The sequence below is a fragment of the Microtus pennsylvanicus genome, chromosome X (genome assembly GCF_037038515.1).
Source record: "Microtus pennsylvanicus isolate mMicPen1 chromosome X, mMicPen1.hap1, whole genome shotgun sequence".
Taxonomy (NCBI): domain Eukaryota; kingdom Metazoa; phylum Chordata; class Mammalia; order Rodentia; family Cricetidae; genus Microtus; species Microtus pennsylvanicus.
The window spans coordinates 61,018,201-61,044,925 of NC_134601.1; the positions used below are offsets into that span (position 1 = coordinate 61,018,201).

At 44.3% G+C, this 26,725-nt stretch overlaps 1 protein-coding gene across 4 annotated transcripts; it reads right to left on the bottom strand.

Moving 5' to 3' along the window:
- Nucleotides 1–10,358: 10,358 nt before the first annotated feature.
- Igsf1 (immunoglobulin superfamily member 1) lies at nucleotides 10,359–25,906 on the bottom strand. 4 transcript variants are annotated; one of them, XM_075957685.1, is made up of 20 exons: nucleotides 25,795–25,906; nucleotides 23,332–23,454; nucleotides 23,155–23,181; nucleotides 22,510–22,791; nucleotides 21,940–22,227; nucleotides 19,822–20,106; nucleotides 19,297–19,590; nucleotides 18,383–18,634; nucleotides 17,947–18,073; nucleotides 15,920–15,990; nucleotides 15,794–15,826; nucleotides 15,147–15,434; nucleotides 14,658–14,936; nucleotides 13,794–14,081; nucleotides 12,750–13,037; nucleotides 12,272–12,559; nucleotides 11,847–12,134; nucleotides 11,439–11,717; nucleotides 10,918–11,041; nucleotides 10,359–10,766 (listed from the first exon to the last, which is right to left on the bottom strand). In XM_075957685.1, the coding sequence occupies exons 2-20, from the start codon at nucleotides 23,369–23,371 to the stop codon at nucleotides 10,631–10,633; spliced, it is 3,957 nt and encodes a 1,318-aa protein (XP_075813800.1). In that variant the 5' UTR covers nucleotides 23,372–23,454; nucleotides 25,795–25,906; the 3' UTR covers nucleotides 10,359–10,630. The 4 variants fall into 4 exon arrangements, with proteins under 4 accessions (XP_075813800.1, XP_075813799.1, XP_075813798.1 ...); XM_075957684.1 differs by having other exon boundaries at nucleotides 15,147–15,437; XM_075957683.1 differs by having other exon boundaries at nucleotides 15,920–16,023.
- Nucleotides 25,907–26,725: the final 819 nt, after the last annotated feature.

Genomic DNA, 26,725 nt, shown 5'->3' on the forward strand with positions numbered 1-26,725 from the left:
CTGTTTATCGTTTAGAGCTTTATATTTTATCGCTATGCAAAACATGGACATTATACATATGGATGCCGAGTGATGACATGTATATATACGTACACATTTACACTCTATATACACACAGTGTAACGTTAAATACATCTGTCTCCTCAAATATTTTGTCCTTTTGCCGTTTCTTTATGGTGAAATAAAATCTCTCTTCCAGTTTTTGGGTTTTTTTTTTTTTAGCACTACCGTACTTAATTGATAATCGTCGCCTGTAGTCGTCCTTCTGCGCAGTGTTCTCCGAACCCTTTCTGAGCCTACTAAGCTCCACGGAGGAGATTGTTTTGAGGTCTGAAGCGGGTGAAGAGTGGGACACACGTTCACTTGGGTGAAGCGTAGGGGTCCAAGCTGGATTTTGATAGAGGGGAAGGTAAATACGGTCTCACTTTGCTTCTGCCTTCGGAAGTTCTCCAGAAGCGGATGAGCGACTGACAAGCATTCGGAAAAGTACGGCAGAACCACTACTTCTCCCTTCCAGAGATTTCATTTTTAAATCCTCTTATGTGGGACCGGCGTGGAAAGTTAACTCTCTCCTGTGGCAGCCTGGTCGGTAATATAATAATGATGACCCTATCAGGAGGCTTCAATGTGGTTCGTTTTCACGCTGTCTCAAAGGACTGTCAGGTCTGGCGCCAGCAAGAATTGCTACCCAAAGAGGAATCTTGCCGAGAACTTTTTTGAGACCTGCCACCATCCAGTCTGCTCTTTGTTCCTCTTTGAGCTTCGCCTTCCTTGGCTGCACTCCCTCTGGTATGCCCCTGGCTGGGGTGCCAGCCAAACTGTTGCCCTTCACACACTCCGCCTGCACACCGATATGCTTCGTCCCTTTGCTTGGCTACCAGACAGAATGTTTCTGTCAGGATTGCTCAACTGAGAAATTGGGAGTTCCATACAATCCATTGCTTGCTCTCGGTGACAAGAATCTTCTCTCCTATTGCAGATCTGTAAACTTTGTGACGGGGGACCTTCATGGGCAAATCTACTTTTGAATGATTTGCTTTGGGTCTTAGGTTTTATGTTCCGCATCTCACATTCTTTCACTTGCTGTGACTAGTCTAGCCCCTGTCCTTGTCCTACTACCAAGAAATGAAATGTATTTTGGTCTATGTTTATGTTTATGTTGATAAAATGACAAACATGGTATTGAGGTCTGTGAATGCCTGAACCAAGCTAAAACCTGGTCATTTATTTCTACAGAACTTTGTAACTTGTTCTGCAAGAGATGGTGTTATATAAAATGACCCACAGGGAAAATAAGAGTTTATTTCTTCCCTGCCCTTCCTCCCACACACGCCACCCTTCCAGCCTTTCAATTACTGCCGCACACAGAACTAGGAAAGCCATTAGCCCTAAAAATCATCAACATTGAAATGGAATATCTTAAGGCACGTCCAATTTATTTGGTTAGCAGTAGCTTGCCTGAAAGCATGGTCACATATTGGTCTGCCACAGCTAGGTGCCTGAACCTCAGCAGTTGAAAGAACAAAGGGATCTTGTTCTGTTTTGTTTTTTCCTAATTCATTGTTTGACAATTTAACACATTTATATAACGAACCTCGGTTATCAACAAATCACTTTCCTATTTTCATGTCTTTTTTTGTGTGCCACCCATTGAGTCTCAACAGAGTTTCTTGTCCAAGCTGGTTTTTGTTTATTTGTTTTTGTTTTTGAGACAGGCTTTCATGTATCCCAGGCTGAACTCAAACATACTGTATAGCCAAGGATAACTTTGAACTTCTGATCCTTCTGCCTCTACTTTCTAAGAACTGGAATTGCAAGTGTGTACCGCCATGCAGGGCACATGGGACATGTTCCCCATACTTGTCTGAAGAGAAACCAGTAGCCAAAGACAAAACTCTGACTAGCTCTACATGAGCGTTCTCAAACTTAGCTGTGTCTGAAAATGAATGGAGGAACTGTAAGGTGCCAAGGCCTGACTTTCTGATATATTTCATCTCAGGGTAGTCTTTTATGGGATTTTTTAAAAGTTCACGAAAGGAATCATGTGTGAAAACCAGGTTCTCTAATCACTAAGCTAGTATGTTGTTCCACAAATCATGGTCTGTGCAGCAACAGCACAGGCATCTCCAGTGAGAAACATCAAGGTTCGGGTCCAGCCTTGGACCTGTTGTACCAGAAACCCAGCCACACACAACACATGCACACCCATTAAAGAGCAAGAGGTTCTGAGCTAGAGAATGTCTGAGGTCTATAAAGTACACATCGGAAGCAACACTTTTCTGTTGTCAACCATCCTGCCCAATTGGCCTTCTAGAATTTTTTTTTCAAAAATATCACATAATCTCTATGACCTTAGTTGTGGAGTTTTTATGTGGGTCTAACAAAGGTGAATCCTCCCACTTCAGAAAAAAATGCTCAAGAGGTATAGCATACATAGCATACCATCTAGTATTGTTGGTTTTTGTTTTGTTTTGTTGTTTGTCTATCTGATAAGCTCTTTCAGGGCTTGGAAGATAGGAGAAAGACACCATCAGCTCAAACAAGGCTGTTCTTTTCTTCATAAAGCAAAGAAAGTTTTCAAACGTTCTCCTGGTCATTTTTACCTAGATCTCCAGCAGAGTTCTAGACTAGATTATTAAGAAAATGATTTCCGAGACCTTGGAAGGAGATTCACCAATAACCAGGGACCAGCATGGATTCATTAAGAACAAGATGTACCAGACTAGATTCATGTCCTGTTGGATAGGCTTCCAACAGGAAACCACAAAAATCATTTGCTTGGACTTCCAAGGTCTCTCAAAAGACTTCCACAATGCATTTTCAGACAGGTTGACAAAAAACAGTAGTTGATAATACGGATAGTTGAGGGGCTATCATGTTGATTGGTCGTATGCAGAATGGGTGGAATTAGTGAACCACAATAAACCAGGAAGATACATGGATAAATGTGTAGCATCTATCAAGGTCAAGTATAGGCACAAAGCTGTAGGAATAAACATTAACAAAGGGGTACTACTCCTATTTAAATGTATTTGGAGAAAATATGAAATTGTGTACTTCAGCTTTGAAATTAACTGTACAATCTCAGAATGAATGGAAGACTCCTACAAAAGGCCTAGTGCTTCCAGCTAACTTGAAATTTTATTTAATCCCACTTTGTATGAGTATAGTATGATCACCAAACATGCAGTTGAAACCATGGAGTTACATTAGTAGAATTATAAAGTGCATTGTATTGGAGCTGACAATTTAATTTTAAAAATTAATAAAAAAATAAAATCTTTAAAATAGATGAAAGCATACCTAAGCATTGTTCTCCCCTTGTTGCTGTATTTGAGGAAAATTGACTTAGAAAATTAATGTCTGAAGAAAGAATTTCATGTTGCACATGTTCTATATGAGCCAACGAATACGGAATCTGGAGCCGTTAGAATAATTTCATCACCTTTATAGGTGATTGAAAGTTCAAGAGGAAAGCACACCTATAGGTAATAAGCCTGCCCACTCCTGCTGCTGAAGGATTCAAACAGAGGGTTCAAGCAGAGTTGTCTCAAACGCTCTTTAGATATTCGATAGACCATCTGTATGCTGTATCATCCCAGAGCCCTCTTGAGTCTCTCAAGTCTAGGATTCCTTGTCTTTATGTGGCAGTTTGAATGGGGAACTCCCCACTCCAGCTTCTGTTATAACACTCTCTTCCCAGCTTTTGTGGTACTGGAGCCCTTAGGAGACGGGACCTGACTGTTGTAAGGTAGCAAAGAAGATGATGATTTTCAAAACATGGAGCTGTTTTGACTGTAACCTATGTTCTCTACTTCCGGATTTGCCCACTATGTGAGTGAGGAGCAGCTTTTCATAATATTGGTAGGGCATTTTTAAATGTAATTTCTTTTTCTTAATTCTTGTTCTCTCTTCTCTTCCTTTCTCTTATTCATAGTAAGGATGGGGCCACTGTTAATACCAGTTAGCTAGTTATGACGAGTTTACTAACAGCTGACAGTCTTTGCAGGACTTGCCTTAGGTAAAAAAATGAATTCTGACTCCTATTCAACATGCTGTGAAATTGGTGGTTCTCAACCTATGGATCTTGACCCCTTTGGGGGTCAAATGACCCTTTTATAGATATCACATATCAGGCATTCTAAATATCAGATATGTACATTATAATTACTAACAGCAGGAAAATTACAGTTAAAAGTATCAATGAAAATAATGTTATAGTTGGGGGTCACCACAAAAAAAGGAACTTGTATTAAAGGGTCACAGCATTAGGACGGTTGAGAATCACTGTCCTAAATGATCATTTCACATAGATTATTTTGGGCCTTCTGGAGAAATAAGAGGTATTTTCCCCACAGGCATAAAATAAGTGTATAGATGATTTAACTACTACACGAGACACATGCAATGTCTCAGTCCCCCAAAACGGCACCTACAGCCAGGCTGGCACACTCTGGGGGCTAAGGAGAAGGATGATGAGTTCAGGGCCAGTCTGAGCTAAAGTCATGAAACTGGAAAGAGGACCATGAGTAAGGGAAAAACAGTGTCAAGGGTGGGAGGAGGGCCACAGAGCACATGCGACATGAAAGTGGAAGAAGGCTATTGAAGGGGACAATGTTGGTGGGAGGGGCAGAAAAGCAGGGAGGAGAAAGAGATGAGCAAGAAACTCCATTTGAAAACTCCATGCTCTAACCTAATACGTTGTATGCTAACTTAAAATTTTATAATTTAAAAAATAAGGCACCACAGACTTTACAACAAAAGTAACCTGTGATAGACCAATAAATCAGCTGGGTGGTTTCAGCTCCCCACACATTCTGACCACAGACAGTTAAAAACACAACTTGTGCCAGAATTCCATAGAGTTCATTTGCCACAGGGTATGATAGCTTTGGCTAAACTACCACAGCTGACGGCAGGGAGGGGCTTCAGGGAGCATGTTTCTTCCCCAGGCCTACTGCCACCCACGGTGACTTTTCCCTCCCCGGGCTTTTCAGAAAATGGGTTTTCGCACATCTTGTTGGTTCTCCACAATTGCAGCATCATTTGATTTCCCCAGAAAGGAGAATCGGAAGAATTTCTTTGGCAACCGAGCAGAGAGGCATGGAGTCCTGGAAGGGAAGTAGAAAGATAAAGATTACATTTGCTAACCTGTGGAAGGATTCCTCTGGAAAGCTTAGAGGCCACTCTCTGTTAAGAAAGAAGGGAAGGGGGAGGAAGGGGTGAGCATTCTCACAGCAGGGCTGTGGGTTTTGCATTGGCAGTGGACAGCGAATTGGGCGGAGGCCCTTCCTTCCTTTGAGAGTGCAAGGTCAGGAGCTCACAGAAACCTGAGACAGCATAGTTCAGTGATTACAAGCATGAAGTGTGGAGCCAGACTGCCTGGGTCCAAATCCTGTCCCTAACACTTGCTAGCTGAGTGGCCTACGAGCTTGCCTAACTCCAGTGTGCATCTGTTTCCTTCTTTGTCAGAAAAGTGAATAATGATGGGACCTATATCGAACATTAGTTGTAAGGATCAAAATGCTCAATAAATGTAAAACACTAAAATAGAGCCTTTCATGCAAAGTGAATATTTGTGTTCTTTAAGAAAATAAAAAAAATAACATGGTGGGAAGGAGGTCAATCTAGTAAATACTGTACCTTCCTTCTGTTCTGGGTACCATGCTATCTGAAGTTTAGTATGGGGCATCAGGTTTGGGAAGCAGGTTGTATTAGTTTGACTTTCTCATGACTGAAAATATCTCACAAGGGACAACTGAAGGAAGGACTGGCTTCCATTGGCTTCTGGTTTGAGGTGACAGTCCATCAGGTTAGAGAAGACACGGTGATGCTCATGGTAGTGTTAAGACTTATCCCAGTTTCTGAAAGCCCCAGTAAACCAAGAGCCAGAGAAGGAAGAATGTTGTCACTCAGCTGTCTTTCTCCTTTCATTCTTTTTATTTGGTCTGGGACTCACAGATCATGAGATGGTATTACCCACATTTGGGTTGGGTTTTCCCTCCTTAGTTAAAGCTTATTGGGAACACACTTTCAGACCCAGAGTAATTCCGAGGACAGTAAAACTCAAAATTCAGGTCTATTTCCAGCTCCATTCTTGGATAGGAGCTGATTGGGTGAAATACTTAATTTAGTGACTCTGCTTCCTGGTTACATTTGACCAGGGACAGTAGCAAGGAACTTCATGCTAGGTAGCTGCTAGGGGTAGATAAGTTTTATTATTTAGATATCTAGAAAGGGACTCATTAAATATAATATATGCTTTTTATAAGCTAGGGCTCACAAATCAAGACATAACAGGAGGTAATATCAGCTCTTAAGATTTTAGTTAAAAACTCAATTGCCAACCATGGCATGTGCATGAGTAAGGCATAAAAAATAATTGAACTGTCAAGAGCTTGTGTGAAAAAAACAAACAAGCCGGTGAGGGTTGTTGACCATGGAATTTGTATGAGGCAACAGTGTGAACTGACTACCTAAAATTAATGCCATTTTAGGTGATGGCAATGGTGAACAGGGATCTCGGAAAGTAATCATTTCAGTGTTTGTTCTCCAGCGCTTGTGCTCTTTGGACTGCTGCAGACACAAGAGACCACGTCCTGTTGACAATGTGTAGGGGTAGACCATGAAAAACACATTAACAAACTGTCCTAAAATGGTGTCCTGGTTTGAGAGGCATTGGAAACGTCTTGAGGATGTGATGAAAATGATCCAGGGAGAGAAGCCCGGTGGCAGCATGTGAAACGTTTCTCTCTTCTAATAGAAATGTTTACAGAACACAGCCCACACCCAGTTATCAGCAAATCCTGTAGAGTCTTTCCACAAAACAAATCAATAATCTGCCTAGTTCTTGCTGCCCCTTCTGATACCACACTAGCCTAATACCGCCTCCTCTTTCCTGAATCAGTGCAATAGCCTCCTTGGAGATCTCTCTGTTCCCACCCCGATGCCCTCTATAGAGAAGGCTAGATGGTCCTACGCTAATGTAACTCCAGTGGCTTCTTGTTTTGTTCCCAGTGGAAGGCAAAGTCCTTATGGAGACATCCAAGGTCACTCTTGGCTACACTCCCATTGTCTCTCAGACGGGTATCTGCTTCTATGCACCTCCTTACTTACTGTACTCTAGCCACATAATGTCACCAATAACTTGGAAAAACGAGGCAGGACTTCCATTTCGGGTTTTTTGCACCCATGTTTACCTCTGAGTAGAGCACTTTACCTAAAAATGTGTACTAATTGTACTTTTGTGTTCTTTAAACCGTAACTTAAATGTTACATTCTCAGTGAGACCTTCCCAACCATCTTTTAAAAAAATTGTAGTGACCTCACAAAATAAATCATGAGGTTTCTTTCTTTGCTTGGTTTTTCAATGCAGCACTTATTACCCTGGAATATTCCATATAACTTACTGCCCATGATACTTATCATTTGCATCCCACACCAGATAGACAGGGATTATCTATTTCACTCAGAACTGCATGCAGTGCCCAGAACAATGTGTGATATATAGAAAACAGCCAATATGTATTTGTAGAAAACACAGATATATCAAATGTTTTAAAGTGCTGCTCTGGTTCAATCTAGAAGACTGAGGCAGATATAAACTCTGTCGTACCTGGAGCCAAGACAATTGAGAACTAATAGCACAAACACATTTCTAAATGGGAGTTGATTGAACTCTGATACCACCCCTGATGAAGATTGATTAGACTCAGACTTCTCCCATTTTCTATCCTTTGGGGGATTGTTGTGGATTTTGTCTGGGTTACAACTTGAGTAAGCATTAGGACCAATAAGTATGAAAGGGATGTACACAGGTAGATAGAAAGTCCACAGACAAACTGGGAATTCTCAAACTGTCTCATGTTGGGGTGAGCTCCGTTTGCCTGGAGGTGTACAAGAATATACCATGTGTCTACACACAGTATGACTATAAAGGAGAGATCCTGTATTTGGACCATCTTCATACCTTTAGGATGCTGGAGCCAAAGGTGTATGAACTCAGAGATCAGTAGGCATTTACATCTGTTTTCTCAGATTTGGGAGAAGCATTTGGATTTTCTTTTCGGAGAGACAGTTTTCCTGTAAAGGTTCATTCCTTAACTGAGATTCCACTTCCCATAAATTACTTGATGCTGGGTGATGATTAGAGGCCAGCCAGGGGTAAAGGGACTGATTCCCATGGCAACCAGGTTGAGAAGAGAAAAAAAAACAGACCATGAGGAGAATTGTCAGAAACAAGCTACATTGGCATTATAAATAGATATTTAATTCATTGACATAGTTTGTGACGACTTCTGCATTGTAAATAGATATTTAATTCATTGACATAGCTTTGACAGGGAGTAACATAGTTAAATTTCAGAGTAACTCTTTGTCTTATAAGTATTTCACGGTTAACTGACAACTATTTTCTCCCTTCTAATTCTTGTAGAGCTGGGTTCTCTGAGTGAAAGAACAGTGTGTAAGTGTTTTGAGAAAGCCAACTGAGAGTCCAGTGTCACAATATTTCTCGGTGTGTTTCTCAGGGCAAGGCTTCTAGGGCTTTTTTCCTGATTGCACATAAGTATCCCTCTTTGAACCTTGGTGACACAGGAGACCCCAGGTTCAATGTGTACATTTCACAAGAGTCTCTGGCATGTTTGTCTTTTTTAGGTTCTGCTTTTCTAACTTGGAGGCTTCTCTAAATTTCAGTTCATGGCTCTCACTCTCTGAAGTTTCTGTTTCTCTCTCTCTCTCTCTCTCTCTCTCTCTCTCTCTCTCTATCTATCTATCTATCTCTCTCTCTCTCCCCCTCTCTCCTTCTCTTCTTCTCTCTCTTCTCTCTCTCCCTCCCCCCCTCTCTCTCTATCTCTCTCCCCCCCTCTCCTTCTCTCTCTCTCCTTCTCTCTTTCTCTCTCTCTCTCTCTCTCTCTCTCTCTCTCTCTCTCTCTGTGTGTGTGTCTGTCTGTCTGTCTCTCTCTCTCTGGGTCTCTCTCTCTCTCTCAACAGCTAGATCCCTTGATGACTTGCACAACTCTGACACTAACCTTGACAACATACACTTTGAAACATCTAAAGATCAGAAAACATAACCGGGCCCCATCAAAAGGATTTTTTTTTATCCTAAACCCAAGGACTAAGGACAGGCTTCCTTCCAGTGTTCACAGGGCACAGCTTGACTGAGGGTTAAGGATGTAGAGTTTGAGGGCAGAGAGTAATGTTCGGCACAAAGCAACAATTAGGTTTGACTGGATTCAAATGTAAAAGCACTTTCAAATGCAATTTTTAGAAACACTATAAGAAATTAGTGTAAGCAACTAATAGAATCTCATCAAATGGAAATCAGAGTGGGACTTTGTACTTATACATTCCACAGAGCTTAATACAAATTAGTCTATAATACTCAGCATGTTTCATTCTTAAGGATTAAGGGAAATAGGATGCATTCTTTTTCATTAACTTCTGGCACAAATAAGCTTCCTAATGCACAGATATAGGAGTTACTTTCTAAACTTTATTGTACCCAGGGTTAAATAGCTCACTGGGTGTTCAACCCTTGTGTATTGTTCTATTGTACAGTGTTTGCTTAGAATTACACAGTACTGGGGGCAAGGAACTTTAGGGTCATGTGTGAAGGGGTCATGAACTCTTCTAGGACCAACAAATCAATTCTTCTGAGGTCTTACACGAGGTTCAAGGAATTAGGCAACCCTCCCTCTTCAATCAAACACATCTAATATGTACTGAATTTCCATCCATGAAACAAAGTGTGTGTTAATGCAGGGGAAAAGGATCATAGGATAAAAATAAGAGCCAGTTCTGACTTGAATCCTGGGAGTAGACACTAAGAGTTCCCTGCATGCCAACTGCTTCCTCACTTCCAGAAATCCCACCACCAGAGACCAAGACTTTTGGAGAAATGGAACTTTCTTTACATGGGGTAAAATATCAGGTTTTATTAATTTATTCATAATCACTATGGAATTAGTGAATACTACATGGTTGCTAATAAGTGTCACAAGACATATTTTGCCAGTTTCAAAGTTCTATAGAGGACCAGATCCTCTGTTTGTAAGCCTCTGAACCTGAAAGTAACATAGAGGGGAAAAAAATCAGTGAACTTCACAGTTTGTTCTTCTCATGTTTAACCTAAACAGAACATTGTCATTCAGGGACAGGATAGAGGGGCAGAAGAACACCACGTTCAGTGCCCAGATTTAAAATTAAGTTGCGAAGTGGTATTTGGGAGACCTCTCATCCTCCTCCTCCACCACTAAATCCATGAACTGCTCCTAACAGGAAAAGGAGTTCTCTTATCATTTCTGGTGAGTTGTAAGTAGGAAACAGAATAAAAGAAGACCACTACCATGTTTTTTGCAGTTAAATAGTGAATACTCTCTTTATTCAGAAGAATATGGTTTGAGTAGGAGTCCATGCACCAGTAACACAGTACAGTGAGGCGTTTGGGGGTAGAGGAAACAGCTCGACCTAGTAGAGCTTGCCACTCCAAGAATCCTCTTGACCCCACTCAGGTGGTTAGAGGTCAAGAATCAGGAAATGCTGCTGCATTCCAGGGGAACCAAGTTGGATTTCCAGGTCTCTGCAGGTAAAAGAAAGGAGAGGAAAGCTCTTGTAAAGGAGAGGGTAATTATATTGGGACTGTCACTTCCACTGAGATTCCCGGAGAGGCAGATGAAGGAGAATTGGTGGTGGTGCCTGCTTCTCCTTCTTGGTTGCACTCTTCAAGGACTACGGTCTGGTCTCTTCCATCTGTCTCAGAGCCCCTATAAAAAGAAAACAGATAGAAAACTAATGGGAGAGGGCAGCTTCTGAAAACGGCTAGGAGGGTGGAGCTCAGAAGCCAGAAAAGTAACTGGATCGTGGGTTTTTCCAGCGGCACTCCATTTCTGGAATTGAGCTGAGCTGAGTCTTTACCTAGTTCGAAGTCGAGGCCACTTCTTCCACTCTACAGCTAGCACTATCCCCAAGGCTACCACAACCACCACAATCAGGGTGCTTCGGACAATGTTACCCACAGTGCACTCTTGAGCAACAGGCCCTGTGGTGTATAAATGAACAGAATCAGAACTTAGCACATCAACGTTCTGTTTAACACTATGTTGCCCTCTCACTCTTACCTCTTCAGAGTCACTATGCAAGCCAAGTACTGAGCGGTCGGAAGGCTGATCAGTCGAGGCACATATGCTGAGACACCCAGACCTCCTTTCTGGCAGACAGGGAGGCCTTAGACGCATCTATGCCGTATCTCTGAGTATACCTGAAGGCCTCCCTCCGCCTCATCTTTACAAGAGCTATGATGTATTTGAGGGCTCCAATTCCATATACTTCCCATCTCCTAATTTGACCTATCTTTGTGGGGGATGTCCTTGAGGTCTCAGGAACATCACAGCAGGAACTTGCATGGGGAGGGGCGGGGGGGGAGATAATCCACTCACCTGCTGCTCCAACCAGCTCCACGGCATCACTAGGCTCTGACCAGATGTTGGGGTAGTCCTGCAGACGGTAGCTGCAGCTGTAGTTTCCAATGCCTTTCCCTTCCAGGTTGTTGATGACAAAGTCTCCATCCTCAGAGAACTGTTGGGGTGCTTCTTCTCCATCATGCTCCAGCACAAATTCAACTCCTGGTAGGGGTCCTCGGCACTGAAGGGTGATGTCCTTCCCTAGTTTGAACACAGTGCTGGGCCAGGCTGACAGAGAGGGCTTAGGGGGCTTATCTGCAAGCAAAACAAGAACATGGAGTCAAAAGAAGTGGCCCCAAACCCAGCCATCTCTTGTATGGCTCTTAAGTCTTAAAAACCTAAAAACTCCAATATCTAAATGCTTACTGGGTTTCAGAACCTTACCGGTTACCCAGATCTCTAGAGAGTTGCTATGGTTTGAAGCCACAAGGGGAGCAGAATCCAGATAATAAACACAGCTGTAGACACCAGAATCTTGATCCCTCACCACTGGCATCCAGAAGTCAGCTCTGTACCCACTTGGCCTCTGCTGCTGTAACGGTTGTTGGTCCCCCTCTTTCAAAAGGACAAACGTTGAATCTGGCAGCTCCCCTTGACATTGAAGGGTCACATTTTCTCCAGGGGCTACCATGGGGCCAGGTTGAACTAACAGGCTGGGTTTAGGGAGTAAACCTATAAGAAATTAACAGCTGGTCAGAGAGAAGCCATTTTAGAGCGCATTTCTCCCTGATTTCCCCTAGTCTCCCATGAACCAGTCAATATGATCCTTTCTACACTACAATACCCAGTCCACAGTCTAATGCCCTTACCTGTGACCATGAGTTCCAGCGTGTTGCTAGGCTGTATCTTGATAGAGCTAATCCAGTCAGGGTGGTAACAGCAGCTATAACGACCTATGCTTGCACCAGATATATTGGTGATAGGGAATGCTCCTTCATTGCTGGTGGACCCCCAAAGCTGCATTGAAGCGGCTTTTCCTTCTTTGTGCAAAATGTACCCAACTCCACGGACTGGTCCTTGGCACCAGAGAGTAACATTTTGTCCCATAGTAACCACAGAACTAGGCTCAGCAGACAACCATGGTCTGGGGAATGTATCTAGAAAGAACAAAGATGAGTAAGGTCTAAGTATGCATGCAACCTTGCTACCCCCACACCATGGTAACTGATTTTCCTTGAATCCCCTCCATATTTTGGGCAAGCCCTTCTAGAAGAGAATAACCTCCTTAGTTCCTACTCTAAATGATCCTATCCCAACCCTGTTTTTTTTTTTTTTGTCTGTCCTTACCGGTCACCCAGATCATAAGGGGTGTACTAGGGTACGAGCCCCTGTTAGACATGGTTGTCTCATAGTAGATACAGCTGTAGTTCCCAGAGTCCTCTGCTCCAACAGTGTGGAGGAGGAAGTCAACTGAGGTCCCCGAAGCACTCTGGAACTGTATGGGAGCATGAGTCCCCTCCTGTAAGAGGGCAAACCTCATGGCCTGGAAAATTCCTTGGCAGCGCAGTGTCACATTCTTCCCAGGAAGCACGACAGGGCCAGGTTGTGCCAAGAGAGTAGGTTTGGGGTAGAATTCTAAAAGGAAAGAGATTATAATATAAGAGAAGACTGTGCCCCACATTCTGCAAATAGCCTTTATAATGTTGTTAAGGTAGATGATGTATGTTTGTTGTAGAAAATTAGAGAATGCAATAAAAAACTAATGAAGAAAACATAATTTTCTGAGCTCAAATATAACTATTTTCCAACTTATATTTTAACACATGACTATGTCCTTGGAGCTGAGACTATTTATATAACTAAGACCCCTCTATACTCAGAGTTGGAGAGTGGGGTATGTTTATATTGTAAATGCTTTCCTATGACGTTAAACACCCTTTGAAACGATCATTTTTAATGGCTGTCTAACAAGCAACTGGCATTTCAAGGTTTTCTCCTATTTCTCTGAGGGTCATCCAGCCCACCAATCCCTGACAACTCACTTCAGGAAAAATCAGATATTGAACTCAAAGTTGAAGGCCAAGCCTAAAAGGACCATCTCAGTAAGCGGGTGACTTGAGCTTGGTTCTTGGATTGGCTACCCCTATCTACCTCACTTCTTTCTTCAGAGGCAAATTTCTATGCCCCCCTCCCCACTCCTTTGTCTTTTCTTCTTGCGATGATAACATGAGCGGCTGTCCTCTGTGGACAGTTCATCTTGTGCTGAGCTTTATCCCAAGCACATTCTCTCTGTCCTTTGGAGAACACATTTCTTCCCCTCCCACTGGCAGTCCCTCCAAACACTCTCCTGGGGTCAATGCTATCTCCACCAAAATTTTCCCCGCCCCTAACCTGTCACAATGAGCTCCACTGGGTCACTGGGCTCAGACCAGATGGAAAAGTCATAATAACGGCAGCTATAGTTCCCTCCATCACCAATGCCCACTGAAATGATCAGAAAGTGTGCTGCACTAGACCCCGGCTTTCCCCAGGCTGGGTCGCTGGATGCAATTTCAGTATCATCCTTGTAAAGAATAAAGCTCATGTGCTCATGAGAGGTGGAACAATTGAAAGTCACTCGGGCACCAGGAGCCACTACAGGGCTGGCCCATGTCTTGAAGAAAGGCTTGGGGTATGTTTCTAGAAGAGAAAAACAAAACATTACAAAACCAAATCAAGAAAACAGAAAATAAATACAGCAAATGTTGGTTTGGGGAAGCTGATCTCTATATGCATTTTCATAAATAGATGCATTAATGGTTTTGTTTGTTTTTACAGGAATCCCCCATCCAGTCCTTTTTTGCCTCTAGAGGAATCTGAATCCTCATTGTCACTGGAACAGGCAAGGGAGGGAGGCGATGAAAGGGGTAAATTTTCTTGGGACTCTACTAGCTAGTTCTCCTAGTCTCAGTTTGCCCATCCGGATAAGAGAAGGAATAGCACCTATTTCACCTCTCTTCAAGATTTCCTCTATAGTTAAATGAGGTAATCAATGGGAAAATAATCAGAAAAATTAAATCACCCTCCACAAACCCAAGCTATTAATAACAATTATGGCTATTAATATCGTGCAGCCAGAGGCCCTGGCACTCCCAGCGCCACGCCTGCCTGGCCCTAAGATTGGACACAGGCTCCTAGTACCAGCAGCGAAGTTTGTCGTGGTGTCCCACAGGCACTTTTCGCCCCTCCTCCCTCACACACCCCTTTCATCTCTACCTTTTATGACAAGCTCCAGGGGCTCACTGGGCTCAGACCACTTGAAGGGCTGCATTTGGGTGTGTGTGCGGCAGCTGTAATTGCCCTGGTCTTTATCCTCCATTCTTTGAATTGTAAAGAAGGCTTCTCTTCCAATGGCACCAAGTTGCTGGACAGGTTCCTGCTCTCCCTTCTTAAACAGAGCAAACCCTAAACCCTCCAGCCATCCTTTGCACCGGATCTGCAGTTCCTGGCCCCGGACTGGGAGGGAAGCCGAAATGACAGGTTTGGGAAGGATGTCTAGAAAATGGGATGGCAAGGGAATCAAAAGTTTGGAAGTGTCCAAGATGGGAAGCTCAGAGTTACTTTCTCTACAAAGAAACGAAATGCATCCTGACTAGTCCCGAGGAGTTCCCAAATTGGTCTCCTCTCACTCTTTTCCTCGCCCCTCCCCCATTCTCTCCTCCCAGCAGCCCAGAGGTCCCAGGAGGATTCTCTGCCTTCGCTTACCTGTTCCTACTAGTTCAAGTGCTTCACTAGGCTCCGACACAGCCATCTCCTCCCATGAATGGCAATGGTAACTCCCGGTGTGACTGTGGGTCAGGGCGCCAAGGGGGAAGGCAGCCCGGACCTGCTCCGAGGCAGGGCGAGTTGCAATCCACCCGGTCCCGTCCTTCAGTAACACAAACTCCTTCGTTGAGCCAGAAGGGCTTCTGCACCAGAGGGTTAAGTTCGTCCACGGGGCCAGAGGGAAGTTCGTCTCTGCCCACAGCTCAGGCTTAGGAGTTGGCATGATTACTTCTAGAAACAGCAGAGTTAATGAAGCCATCCTTCTGGCATTCCCCTTCTCTTGAAGCCCCTACCCAGATCCCCCCTCCCCCTCAAACAAAATCTTTTCTTTCCTAGTTTGCTTCTTTCTTCAGGTGCTGGGGAAAGGGGAAGCTGAGGTCTCAGCTGAGCCTCACAAAAATGCAGGAGAAAATTTCACAGGCAGGAAAACAGAGTTGAAGGCTGAATTTTGCCAGTAGCTTTAACAAGTGCCCCTTCTTGGCCCTTCCCTCCCAACTAGTCACTCCCTGGGTACTGACACTGACACTCTGTAGTTATTTCGGATCTCCAGAAAGGAATGTCCCAGTCTGGAGCAGGGAAAAACTCACCAATCTCTTCTGCCAGTGCCCCAGTGCACAGTCCTGCAAAAGAAGCCATGGTCAGGCTCTGCCCCCTCCTCACCAAGACTGCCCCCAGTCTGCTGCCAGGACCCTGACCCAACACTTTGTACTCACCACAGCAAAGAAGAGCCATGAGTATGAAGAGCATGGCGACCCCTTGAGCTGTTCCCAACAACCAGGCTTCTCTAACGAGACCAGAAATGAGATGAGAGGAGTTGCTGGGATTAGGGGGAGGGCGGAGAGAAGGGGGCGGCAATTTATGTCATTGGTTTATTCAGTACCCAATAGGGACGGGGTACGGTCAGGATATAATCTTTTCTGACACTGATGACTTTTCTTTTTGAGGGCCCAACCACCTACAAACGAACCCCTTGTACTTTCATAGCCTACATGCCCCTCATCCCTGCCCCTCCCCCAGGAGATATTTTTTGTCCGTTTCCCATGACCTCTGATTAGGTTGTTGCAGCGAATGATATGTCATATGGGTAAATGCTTTTGTATCTCGAGTTCTTGGAACCCCTGGAGCTCAGCAGCTCTGGGTGGTTGGGGGTGGGGGTGTAAAGAGCAACCTTGAGTGTTTCTCAGTCATCAAGTTTAAGTTTGGAAGCAGTTGTTCCTATGGCAGGACTGGTCTTCAGACTGACCTGCCTCACCTGCCTCTGTTATGGAAGGGTTGCCTAGGCAGCCTTGCTGAATTACCAGAGGACTGCCTGCCCGTGCTGAGCTAAACCTGTCAGAAAGTGGGATCTCTCTCCCACTACCTCGATTGTGATTACAAATGTGTAGCGCCATTGTGGGGCTCTGCCTCCTGTACAATTAGGAGGTATAAAACCAACATTCAATCGACTGCTTTTCCTTAGGAAACAGTGACCATCCTTAGCCTTTTCCTAGTTAGAAAACAATTTTTCAAGCTGCTTTCTATGAATTTTGCATTCTGATCTTATTCTTTGATGCAATTGTCTTGGAGTAGGGTAGAACACATGAAGATGTGTATGTATATGTGTGTGTGTGTGTGTGTGTGTGTGTGTGTGTGTGTGTGTGTGTGTGTGTGTAAATCCTGCAAAGAGGTTAGCCTAGAGCACATGGAACTTAGGGTAGAATCTATAGAATAGTACAATTTGACCTCGCAGAAACTGTTTGAAAACTCCAATGGTGTTCTTTTATTTTTGTTTTGTTGTGTTTTCCAGAAACCATAAGTAGCTCTCCACTTGCTGCCCTGACACTCTATCCCTCAGATCTCAGCGGGAAAAAACAGACACACATAGTCATAGTGATCATCCATTGTGTGTTAAATTTCTCAGACTCACAAAGGTGGAAGAAGGGTGTGCCCAGAAGTAGAGGATGGAGGGAAGTGGGCAAAACATTCAGGTGGTAAGGCCTCTACTGGTCAAGATCTATCATTTCTCTCTCTCTCTCTATTTTTTTTTTACCAACTGGAAGAGCCTTAAGAAACTCATGGGGATTAAGGAGAGAGATCAATGGTCCATAGGACACTGGGGAATCAAACGGCAGGAAGAGCTGTTTTCAGGTCAGAGGAAAGAGTCCAATTCTGAGGCTCCATCTGTTGTCTTATCAAATGCCTATCCAGGCTAAAACTATATTCTAAGGATACTCTGTACAGACAATAGGATTCTAGAGTAACAGAAAAAGTAATTTCTAAAGAATCTAGAATGAGCCCAAATATTCACTCTAGCCATTGAAAATTGAAGGGGGCAGTAAAGTGGAAAAAACAAGATGAGAATTAGATAACCTGGAAGACAGAAGAACACAGATTCTTACAAGAATATATGTTCACACCATATGGGTGGAAAGACATCGATGATGTCTCATGGACAGAGTTGTTTAAGAGGAGATGTGGGCACTGTAGGAGGTATAGAGGTCAGGGAGCATGCTTCTGATTATTTCTGTAGCCTCTGAAAACTATACTTGACTCCACTTTGTGGCTTGGGAAATAAGTTCTCTGTGAAGTGGAACAGAAAGAGATGGAAGGAGAATATCTTGACTGTAATCCTAGAGGCTGAAGAAAAACCTAAGAGTTCGTCCCTGTGACTTATTGCAACTGGGTAGTGGCCCATTCTGGAGACTAGGGGAGCACAGAATCAGCTAGCTTAGGAAACAACAGACAGGGAAAAGACAGTTACCTGAATCTCAATCTCCGACACCTCCATCGTATCCATAGCACTAGCCACAGCAAGGAGATAAGCTGGACAAATAAGGACATCCTGAACACTTCATTTATGAAGGAATTCCAGGTGAGGAAGCCTGTGACTAGAGAAGACCAGAAGCAAAAGCCATGATGGGGATAAGGGCAGCCAGATCAATTCATGGTGGGGGAAGGGTGCTGGTTACTGAGAAAGCTCCTATTTAGAAGCTTGAGCTAGATGTGCCCTTCCTTTCCATGGAGTCTTCAGAATATTCTGCTTGCTACTTGCAATTACTGTAGAATACCCAAGGGAAGTGTGCCTAGACCCCTGGGTCCTGACTTCATGCCCTCACTCCCCTTCCCGTATATTTCTGGGCACTACTTTAGGATTCCAGGATATGGAAATATATTCCTATGAGAAGTAATCCGCTCACCTCTTGGCCTCGCCAACTTCTGAGGTTTGCTGGGATCGGAGCAGATGTCGGTGTGTGCCTCAATACTAAAGATGCAACTGTAGGTACCTGTGCCTTGTCCTTCAATGTTAGTGACAATGAATTCTCCATTTACTGAGAATTTTGGGAATGTTGCTTTTTCTTCCCATTCCAGAGAAAATTCGAGTACTGGATGAGATACTCGGCACTGAAGGGTGATGGTCTTTCCTATATTGAACATGGAACTGGGCCAAGCTGAAAGGGAGGGTTTGGGGGGCTTATCTGAAACCAATCCAGAGACCACAGTTAGAAGCGACATTGAGCTCAGCACCCTTTCTCCTGCGAAATGTTTTTGGGCTTCTGTTTCTTTTCACTTACATTTGATTAGTGACTCCAAGCCTTGTGTGTTTAGAGTTCTTCCCCCCTCTCCTTGGTTCTCTAAACACTACTGGTTGCTACTCTCAACCAGGAAGACCTTGTACCTGTAAGATCTCCCTGGCTTGAAGGAAAATATTTTTTTTTGATTTTTCGAGACAGGGTTTCTCCATAGCTTTTGGTTCCTGTCCTGGAACTAGCTCTTGTAGACCAGGCTGGCCTCGAACTCACAGAGATCCGCCTGCCTCTGCCTCCCGAGTGCTGGGATTAAAGGCGTGCGCCACCACCGCCCGGCGAAAATATTTTTTTTTCATGAGTCACAGTGGGGATGGGTAGTGCCAAGAGATAAGACTTAAAGTAAATCCTTGGAGAGAAGGTCCCTAGAGGATGTAAACGTCCTATACCACTTTCCTAGTGTTTTCTTTTTAGCTCATAGCTCTAGGACAGTGCAAGACACACTAGAACCACCACAGAGCACAGTAAAAGCAAACGATAAAAGCAAACAGATGACAACAACATTAAAGCCAGTTGGTATCACTTGCCTACAACCATCAGCTCCACAGTATTGTATGTTTCCATCTTAATGGATGTCTTCCAGTTTAGAAAATACAGGCAGCTATAGATGCCAGCATCCTTGTCGGTCACATTAGTGAGTAAGAATGATTTGTTGTCATCGTTGCTGGTGCCATCCAGAATCTGAAGGGGCCCTTCTTCTTCCTCCTTATAGAGGGCAAGCCCCACTCCATCCATTAGTCCTTGACATCTCAGGCTTACGTTTTGACCCATTTGAATCACAGGACTGGGTTGAACAAGTAGCCAGGTCTTGGGAAAAGTTTCTAGGACGAGACCCAAAATACAAATAGCCAATAGTAGAACTTTCCCCTCCTTCCAATACTTAGGGCTATTTTCCTCCTCTGTCTTCCAGTTTGCACTTTTTAAATCCCCCACTAAACTGAATAAATTCTGCCCCCCCCCACTATTAGTCCTGACCAAATGAATAGGTACAAGGAGGTAGAGGGAATCAGACAAAGCTTTGTGACCTGATCCATAGCATACCCCTGTCTTACCAGTCACCCAAACTTTCAGGATATCACTAAGCAGTGAGCCTCTGTATGACGCATCATAGTAAAGACAGAGGTAATGCCCTGTATCCTGGGTCTTCAGAGACTTGAAGTCGAAGTACGCCTCATTTTTTACTGCCTTCTTGTAGTAAGAAGATTTCTTCAAGCCTTCCAACCTCATTAAAACAAACGTCATTCCATATATTGGCCCTTGGCACCTGAAACTCAGGCTTTCTCCAGGTGCCAGGATGGGCCCAGGATGGGCTGTCAGAGTTGGTTTGGGGTAGAGACCTAGAAAGGGAAGAGACCCTTAAGTTACAGTTTGGCCAATTCTTCCCTGGTCTATTTTTATTCTCCTAGTTTCTTTGGACAAAAGTGGCAATTTGAATGTAACCTTCCCTCCTTCTCTTTCCTTAGATTTATGCCTCCTTGTGTATGTAATCAACGTTAAGTTACTGATAGCATTTCCCTCTTAACTGACTCTATTAGCTCCACTGTGAGCTCAGCCAGGTACAGGTGCTTGCCTCTGGGGACTGTCTACATTCATAATGCCCTGTATCTTCAGGTCTCAGAAATGGCAAGTATAGTTCTTCCCATAGCCAGAAAATCCACACCTCAAAAATGACTTTGATTCCATCATGTAAAGCAAAACTTTCCCTGAAATATTAATGAGAACATCTGAACACATTAATCCACCTTAAACCCTTACTTCCAACACTCAAAACATGCGGCTGGAGGAGGCCAATAGGGGGATTTGGGGCAAAAACTCAGTAAGCCAGTGAGGTCTGGTAACGCGGCCCACTCTCATTTCCATGGACTGTTTTACTAAAACAGTTTGTAGTATTAAACTTCAGCTCTACAAGACTCCTTCTTATTCCCCACTCAAATCCCAGGTACACCAATTCATCCACTATGGAAGGATTATCCCTGTCATATACTCATAGGAGCTTTTCAGATGTGTCATGAATCATGCCAGTCTAGACATATTGGGTGTAAAGAATATTAAGTCCCTGCCAGAATAACACTAACAGACAAGTGGAAAATACTAGTGAACACGAATTGCAGAAGTATGTGTTTGTGGGATCTACGTTGAATGGGTATACGTACAACAGGCATCAATATACACCAATTAAACCGTCCTTTGTACTTTGATCCTCAAGAAAAAGCTATATTAATAGAATAATTATCTACCATTTATTGAGAACTTATATGCCAGGCACTGTACATGTTATTTAGGTAAATCCTCACAACAACCCTGTGAGGTAGGCATTATTCTTATACCAATTTTGTAGATTATTAAATTGAAGCACAGAGTGGCAGTATACAGTAGATTGGACAGATACTGGTATCCTGTGATAGAATGGAGAAAACCAAAGCTCAGAGAAGTAGCAGGACTTGCTCGACATCACAGAGGGAAGCAGTGTCACAGGTGGTACTAGCCATTCAGGTACTTTCTGTAGCATCACAATTTCCCTAGATCTATGTTGCCTGAGTGGGAATTACATAAATATAGACAATTCCACCTGGAATCATCTAGGGCATGGGGTAGAGGAGTTGAAGCTGGAGTGTGTGACTGGAGGAGTTGCCTTCTGTGTTTGGAACGTGGTACTGCCTTTACTGGCTCTATTGATGTGGGACAAAGTAATCTTTCAAGCCATTTCTAGAATATAAAATATCACTTTCTTTGTCATCTGCTTATTTTTCATCAAGGAGAACACTGATTCATTATATTTCACACACTTAAATATAATCATCACAAATGCACTTAAACTTTTAAGGAATCAATTTCAAGACTATACTAGCAATGCCTGGCACATATTAGGTGCTCAATAAACACTGGATGAATGAGGGAATGAATGACAATCCACAAGTAAACGACAATAAGCCTGTGATAAGATGAAGCTATTGAATAGCTAGCTAGACTCACAAACAGGCCAAAGGGTTATCTGCTTTAAAGCATGTGTGATTCTACGTTAGAGCTCAGGAAAATGTCAAATGACTACCTCATCAACCTTGCAGGGCCTAGAAACTGGCTTAGGTAAGTAATTTCAAAATCTTTTGCTCAACCAGCCATGATCCCTGGGATAATAATTGTCAGATGCCAGCAGCCATGGCCACACCCACCTGCCACCACCAACTTCAGGGGGTTGCTGGGCTCTGACCACAGAGTGGGGAGCATCTGGAAATGAGTGCGGCAGAGGTAAACCCCTTCATTCTCAGGTGCCAAGTTGTCAATGGAGAATATGGCCATTGTCCCAGTTGGGACTTGGTAATCTACGGGCTCTGTGTTTCCCTCTTTCAACAGCACAAATACTAAATCCTGAATCCATCCATCGCAGAGGATGTTAGCATTGCATCCAGGAAGAGGAGGCGCCTTTGCCTCGATCCAGAAGATGGGTTTAGGAAGTTGGTCTGTAAGGAAAGAATGAACTGATATGAGTTAGAACAAGGAGACTGCAGGACAGGAGACTTTGAATGTAGAGGAGCCTTCCTCGAACAAGCCTTCTTTGCCCCACCCTTCCAGAGTAGCATCCTCTCTGTGCATTGTCTGACCCCAAGTAGGCACTTGGTGCTATCTGTGGCGTACACACATGCATGAATTTGAAATAACATCAACAAACCCTTTTCTAGGATGACAATTTTGGGTCCCAAGTGTGGGAAAGTCTTCTTGAGCATCAAGCTTTGCCATCTCACCTGGTGATTGCAACTCTAGAACCTTACTGGGCTTTGACCAGCCTTTCTCCTTCCAGTAGCAGCATCGATAAACACCTGTAGTAGACTCACTAAGGGCCCCTATGAAGAATGACACTTGGAAGGTCTTGTAAGAAGAACGAGTCCAGGAGATCTGTGTGTTATCCTTCATCAGCAGGAACTTGCTGGACACCCGAGCGGGGCTTCTGCACAAAAGCGTGATGTTGCTCCAGGGGGCATGGGGGTGGTTGGATTCTATCCACAGCTCTGCTTGAGGCTCCACTGCTGTTATTCCCCCAAAACACAAAGATAGCAGCAGTCAGCCTTCTCCCTCCCACAAAGTGCCCCACAGCATGCCTGAAAACTGTCTCTAACCCACCCAGATGCTACCTTTTGCCTTCCTGTGGGAGTGGGAGTGTCTGCTCATATAAGGGTTTGGGACAGAGATGCTAGGGCATTTGTTCAAAGGATCCAAATAAGCAGGGGAATAAGCTGCCTTCTAATGAGAGATAAAGCACTTCATAGTTCTTGGGAAAGTAAGTCATGATGGAAGAGGCTCTGATTTCCAAGCAGCCCAACCTGGCTTGAGTATCTCAAGGCCATGCAGACAGGCCAGCTCTTTCTAGTCTCAGGCAGGAAAGCACTTACCCATTGAGGCCACACCCAGACTGAGCCCTGGAAAGGGAAAATGGTAAAGGAGAGACTCTGTTCTTCATGCTGCCCTCTCCAACCTCAAGAATCACCCCGCCTCCCACCAGGAGCCTGCTCACAAGAGCAGAGTCACTTTACAGAGTCACGTGCTTCTCACCCCTTCCTTGTACTTACAAATGCAACCGAGGAATAGATTGAAGGTCCGGAGCATCATGGCCTGTCTAGGGCTGTGGGGCCTCTGGTGCAGGATGTGTACTGTGAGTCTTGAAGGCTTTGCTTCTTAAAAGATAGTAGAATCTAAAAGAAGAAATTGTCTTGCTCAGGGATGAGTTCTGCTCTTTCAGATCGAGGGGAGATCATTGCATTGCTCTTGACAACCTTCCATTCCACTGGTTCACAGGATCCTAGCTTGTTAATAAGGCCACTTGTCGCTTTCCTCGCCTTGATCCTTTTCCCCACTTCCCCATTTCTCCACTCAAGATCTGTTCCTGGGATCCACGATGTTGTTTTTGCTGAAATGTTTATTTGTTCCTGAGATTTCAAAGGCACAGAAGATGCCCTTAAACAAGTCTGAAGAAACCCTACAGAGTGGGGAAGGTGGAACCTGTGAATACTCACCTTTTAGATCCTTTGATCAGATATTTGCCTGCATGTGCATGCACGCAGTGTACACACGAGCGCGTGCCTATGCTTGCACACACACACACACACACACACAGCTGAATCTTCCAACAGCTTAATAAGGAAGGAATTACCGCTGCCCCCATTTTGTTGCTGAGGCAAATGGAGTTTAGAAGGGATACATAATTTGCTAAAAGTCAAAATGTTAAATCAAAAATTAAAGTTCATGTTTTACTCCAAGGTTGACAATGTCCAGAGGCAGCACATGCCCTCACCTCCATCTTTATCTTCCATCATCGCCCCGCACATCACAAAGACTGCTTCCTCTAAGGAGTGCTTCTGATATACTCTTGTCACTTAACCCCAAAGCTTAATACCCTGTTTTGAGTCCTTTAATCCAGCTGCCTCTGCAAAGTAGTTAACAAAAGTGTAAACTATCCCACTTTAGAGTTTGCCCTTAGCGTCTAAGTGGCTTGTTCACTACCGCTGAAGAAAATGGGATTGTTTGAATTTTAAGGATCACAAAGAGGTCTTTTCATTTCCCCAGAAGTCACTACCAACCACGGGTACTCCGTATACATGAGGTGGATCTTCTCCCCTCTGGCTGCAAAGTAACCTTTGCCAAGGGAAGGTGTGCTCTCACAGCACAAACACAGGCGAATTCGCCCCTCTGAAATCTGTACTCACAGACGGAATCCCTGCTTTACCTCAGCTGTTTGGCCTTAGCTCCTCGGAGTGAGGTATAGGTAGCTTCCCCAAGAGAGAAAAAGAATGACTTTGTTTCTGTAAACTTACCATAGACTGATAGCCTCTAATATGGTCTAGCACTGACAGTGTACAAAATGGAGGAGCAGAAAGACACATTTTCAAAACACCCGGGAGATAGACATCAAGTTGACACAGAGAGAGTCAAGTAGGGCCCTGTTTTTCATTTACTTGTATTGAAGGATACTTAATTGACTGGCTCTGAACTTTTCTTATGTTAAGTGGGGGAATAATATATACCTAACATTGTTGTTTTGGATTACAGAAAACCTATGTACAGTGCCAGGCATGCGGTGTACATTTCATGCAAACAGGTGTATTTCGTCCCATCCCATTTTTTTTAAAAGAGGGGTATACGTTTGGCATAGGACCCTAATGAGACTCTTCCCATCTCAGTTCCTAGAACCTCCTGTCCGCAATTTTCTCGGCGCCAGACCAGCTTGGATACCACCCTGTTGCACTGTTTCCCCTTGGGGCATTGGGCCAGGATCTAGTTGGGGGAAGCTCGGTTCTTTGCCAAGGCAACCTGGGATTGCACCCAGGAAATGCCATCTGAGAATCCAGCCTTACCACATGGACATCAGGGCCTTTCCTCTTGGTATCTGGAGTGAGTCAGAAAAGCTGAATTTCTCAGCATGGCTGACCACTCCTCAATCAGTTGTGGATTTTTTTTTTAAAAAAAAAATATAGGTACCGTATCACTTCAGCCAACATAAAGAATCTTATGCCCAGGAGCTTGGAAACGACCCTGAGGTTCAAAATTGGCCACGCCCATTTTGCCCTTTCACCCCACCCCCAACTTAGGCAGTTGAGGCTGTTTTTTAATGATTCCCTCATACTCTACCCCATTCGCTTTCCCCACCATTAGGCAGCCCCGCAGTGTTTGCGAGGGTGAGAGATCCGAAATATCTAATGGCTAGCCCCCTTCATAGCTTTAAAGGCTCCAGAAATCAAAGGGTTTGGGCTCCGCAGCGTGCCGGGTACAAGCTTTGCTTAGGGTTTGGAGGGAAGACTGAGAAAGGAAAGAGGATGTATCCACATTGCCCAGAGGTTCTCATCGGAGGCGGGGCTGGGATCGAGGGAGAGAAGGAGAAAGGCAGGGATGAAGGGGGTGGAAGGAAAGACTGGGGAGCAATTCAATTTACAGCAATTAATCACATCAGGGGGGCTCTTTCGGGGTTTTGTTTAGGATTTTGTGGCCAGTAATTAATCTTTAGCCACTGGACTATGCGCTCATTTGCAAGTACTTACGGTAGTTGAAGGCCCGCTCCGAGGTTGGAGATTCTCCAGAGAGCTCCTCCAGACGCAGCGAACTGCCCGGCGTGGGAAGAGCTGTCTAAGGACTGCCTCTCGGGCCCAGAGCCACGCCTCCCTCTCTCCTCCACCCGCCCGCCTTCCCGCCCCAGCCTCCTCCCCTCCCTCGCCAGGCTCACAAACCCACCTACACCAACTCTGCCTAGCACCTGCAGTCCTCTGACGACCAGGATTGGAAAGCCCCTCCCAGCTCCCCGCCTCTCTCCCTACTCCCTGCAGAGGTTGCTCAAGCTGGAGTTAGGCCCCTGCCCCCTGCCTGTCGCTCAGAGCTTCATCTGGTCACTGTGTACTGGAGGGGAGAGGGCCAGCTCCCAAGACAGCTGAAGCTGTAGATCCACCTCACTAGCTCCCCAGTGCTTTTTAAAGCGATCTCTGGTTTTCCTCTGCTTCTTAAATGTCTTCATGCATGCGTAAATGTCTACACAATAGTTGAGACTCCTACTGTGTGCACTTGTTGGCCCATGCCCTGGCCCTGGGTATTTCTAACCTTCATAGTGATAATATCACTCTCGATATTACTGATGAGGAAACTGGCTCTTTCGGAGGGTTAGTAACTTGCACAATCTTCAAAGTCCAGTTTGGGAGAAACGCCCAGGCTTTACAGACATGCATTTTCAGACTTTAGTTCAGGTTCTACATTTAGCAGCTGTGTGAGTGATCCCAAGCAAGTAAGTTAAATTCTCCGAGGACCACTTTCCCCGTATTTTAAACAAAATAGCAGAGCCCACTTTGCAGGGTTTTAATGGGTAACTCAAGTAAATTGTTAAGTAACGCAAGCCTGGCACTCACTAAATTCTCAACAAGTGCTGTGTCTGTGGCCACTACCACGTCGACTACTGTTGCTAATCTGTAAATCCCTCCTCAGCTG